Source organism: Terrapene carolina, unplaced genomic scaffold, assembly GCF_002925995.2.
Source record: "Terrapene carolina triunguis isolate 2854851 unplaced genomic scaffold, T_m_triunguis-2.0 Scaffold1034, whole genome shotgun sequence".
In the NCBI taxonomy this organism is placed as follows: Eukaryota; Metazoa; Chordata; order Testudines; family Emydidae; genus Terrapene; species Terrapene triunguis.
Genome location: NW_020665385.1, coordinates 5,220 through 8,535, shown reverse-complemented (window position 1 = coordinate 8,535; position 3,316 = coordinate 5,220). Strand labels below are relative to the sequence as shown.

At 70.9% G+C, this 3,316-nt stretch overlaps 1 protein-coding gene across 1 annotated transcript in view; it reads right to left on the bottom strand.

Moving 5' to 3' along the window:
* Positions 1-34: 34 nt before the first annotated feature.
* Positions 35-3,316, bottom strand: part of LOC112120598 (plexin-B3-like) — a gene marked incomplete at its 5' end in the record, with an annotated part of 4,856 nt that continues 1,574 nt past the window's right edge. Inside the window, 7 exons of the mRNA XM_026661358.2 lie at positions 35-169; positions 466-571; positions 1,308-1,456; positions 1,725-1,897; positions 2,285-2,492; positions 2,670-2,798; positions 3,101-3,212. Of these exons, the coding sequence (XP_026517143.1) occupies positions 35-169; positions 466-571; positions 1,308-1,456; positions 1,725-1,897; positions 2,285-2,492; positions 2,670-2,798; positions 3,101-3,212 (1,012 nt within the window). The remainder of the gene's footprint in view (positions 170-465; positions 572-1,307; positions 1,457-1,724; positions 1,898-2,284; positions 2,493-2,669; positions 2,799-3,100; positions 3,213-3,316) is intronic.

The following is a 3,316-nucleotide window of genomic DNA, read 5'->3' as shown; positions in this document are numbered from 1 at the left end:
GGGGAGCGGGGGGCGAGCCGGGGGGTGGGGGGGCTCACATGGTACAGGGCAGCTCTCCCACGAAGGCTGCGATCTGGTCGCCCGTCAGCAGCTCCTCCCCTAGGATGGTCAGTCGGGTGCCCCCTGCCATGGGGCCCATCCTGGGGTGCAGCTCCCGCAGGGCGGGGTCCTGGCGGGGGGAGGGAACCCATTACAGGAGAAAGGGCACTGCTGGGGGGAAGCTCGCAGCGCTGGGACAGACCCAGCTGGGGCACTGCTGGGGGGAAGCTCACAGCGCTGGGACAGACCCAGCTGGGGCACTGCTAGGGGGAAGCTCGCAGCGCTGGGATAAGCCTGGTTGGGGACACTGCTAGGTGAAGTTCGCAGCAGCAGCAGAGAGAGGACTCCTGCCCCCCCCCGGGTCTGCCCACCCCTCACATCATGAGTCCAGCACCCCCAGCACCCCCGGTCCCAGCCCGCGCTGACCTGGTAGGTGAAGTGGTCGGCAGAGATGCCGGGGGGCCGGTTCCCCACGGTGACCTCAACGGGGCCAGAGACGCCCCTCTGCCCTAGAGAGACCCGGCACACGATCCTGTGGGGGGGAGAATGGGCACTGCTGTGGGGAAGCTCGCAGCGCTGGGACAGAGCCAGCTGGGGGCACTGCTGTGGAGAAGCTCGCAGTGCTGGGGAATGTTGTTGGGGGGAAGCCTGATACCCCGTACCCCAATGTGACACCCTGCGCCCCACGTTCCCCACTTTTACATGGTGACAACACGTGTTGTGTAGTGTTTGCCTTGTGACGTATCATTTGCAAACTCGTAATCTGCTGAACATCATTGTCCCGTTCGGCTGCGGTGACATCACCATGTGCCCAATTAGGAGACTGGTAGTGTCAAAAGCCCCCTGGCCGCCCCAGGCCGGTGTCAGTGCCAGGCAGGGGGCGGTCGCTTCTTTCGACAGCGCGGATCTCACCTACCCGGCGCTGACCCCCACAGGGCGAGCGCACCCCGAGACGGGCTGTCGGGCCAAGCGTTCCTCCCAGGGTCGTACGGAGCCGAGGGCCGGCGTCCGCAGCGCCCAGGTGTCGGGCTGGAGGGTTTGGGGAACTGCTATTCGGGCCAGGACGGACCCTCTGTGGCTTGGATGGCCCAACAGGCCATTGACCTCGACAAGATGCGCACTTCTGGGGGGCTGGGGGCACTGCTGGGGGAAGCTCACAGCACGGGGGTGGGAAGTGGGGCTGTGGGAAGCTCGCAGCGTGGGGGCGGGCAGGGTGACGGGGCACTGCTGGGGGAAGCTCGCAGCATGGGGGCGGGGGCACCCCTTACCGTGTGGAGACGCGGTAGAGGGCGGGGTCGGGGGTGCAGGGCCGGCCGGCCGCCCGCACCGACCCCACGTCCGCCAGGCGCCGGCCCAGGTTGGAGCCCGTGATGGTGAGGGACACGCCCCCTTCCAGGGGGCTGCTGTGGGGCTGGATCTGGGGGGAGGCAAAGTTACCCCCAGCCCGGCACCCCCTAGTCCAACTTCTCCCCCCACCCGCATCCCCCTGCTCTCGCCCCACAGCCCAACTGCTCACCCCTGCCCGCCCCTCTGCCCTCTCCCCCCAGTCCAACTTCTCCCCCCGCCCGCATGGCCACAGGCCAGTGTCCGTGCCCCCCTGTGCCCCAGCCTGGCATTACCCCCGGGCCCCCATCAGACCCACTGTCCCGCCAGCCCAATATCCCCCCCCCTCGTCCCAGTCTCACCGCCTGGATGATGGGGGTGGGGCAGAGGGGCTCGGCGGCGCCGGGGGGGCAGAGGTCCCGGAAGCGGCAGCCGGGACCCCCCCCGGCCGGGCACCAGACACAGCCCAGCTCCGGGGGGGCTGCCAGGCAGTGGCTGCAGTCGGCCCGCCCCACGGAGCAGTTGTAGAGGGTCACTGGGGGAGGCCGAAAAGGAGATCAGCAGTGTCCCAGCCCCCTCCCCACTCTGAAGCTCACTGCGCCCCCTCCCCGCAGGGCACTGCCGTGGGGAAGCTCACAGCGCCCCCACCCCGCCCCCCAGGGCACTGCCGCGGGGAAGCTCGCAGCGGCCACTTACCGCCCCCAGGGCACTGCCGCAGGGAAGCTCGCAGCGCCGGCTCCCCGCCCCCCCAGAGCACTGCCGTGGGGAAGCTCGCAGCGCCCCTGCCCCGCCCCCCACAGGGCACTGCCGCGGGGAAGCTCGCAGCGCCCCCGCCCCCCAGGGCACTGCTGCAGGGAAGCTCGCAGCACCCCTGCCCCCCAGGGCACTGCCGCGGGGAAGCTCGCAGCGCCTGGTCACTCACCCTGCAGGTCCCCCCGGTTGTCCAGGCGCCCCGCGCCCCCTGCAGAGACGTAGAGGGGGGCTGGGAGCTGGGGGGGGGGAAGGGAGTAGCTGTACATGTGGGGGCGGCACCGGACCCGCTGGGCCCCTCCCTCCTCGTCCAGCGACGCCTCCACCGACACGGGTGCCCCCCCCACCTCCACCACGCAGCGCAACCGTGGCAACGGGTCCTGCGGGGGAGGGGGTGGAGAGTGAGACCAGGCCTGCCCCCCCCCCCCCAACAGCCCAGTGTAACCATGGCAACGGGGCCTGTTGGGGTGGGGGAGAGAGTGAGCCCAGCCTGCCCCCCTGACTCCGCCCACTGCCCCACCTCAACATCCCCCTGCCCCCCAGTGCCCCGCACTCACCCCCAGAAGCTGCAGGTTGTGGGCCGCCAGGCTCAGGGGCACGGCCACCCCTACGGGCACCAGGGGGGACCCCTCGATGCCCCCCAGGCTGGGGCAGGCCTCCGGGCCCCAGGGGCCCCCCTCCCGGACCTGCGGGTAGAGGGGGTTAGACTGGGGGAGCAAGCTGGAGGGAAGTGTGGGTGGGGCCGTCCCGGATGCCTGGGTCCCCTTCCCCATCCCCCACCCCCGAGATGCCGTCCCTGACACCTGGGTCCCCTTCCCCATACCCCACCCGACCCCCAAGATGCCGTCCTGGATGCCTGGGTCCCCTTCCTCATCCCCCACCCAACACCTGAGATGACGTCCCGGACGCCTGGGTCCCCTTCCTCATCCCCCACCCCACCCCCGAGATGCCATGGCCCTCTTCCCCATCCCAGGGGCGAGTCCCTCACGTTCTGGTTGTAGATGGTCCCTTCGCCGTGGGGGCAGGACGCGCCTGGGACGCAGCTGTGACTCCTCGGGCACCAGTGACAGGGCCAGGGGCTGCTCACGCACCCACCACACCTGGGGGCAGGGGGACGAACTGGGGTCAGCACGGGGCCAGGACCCCCCCAGCTCTGCCGGCGCCCCTCACTCCCGACCCACAGCCCCTGCCAGCCCTGCCCCCC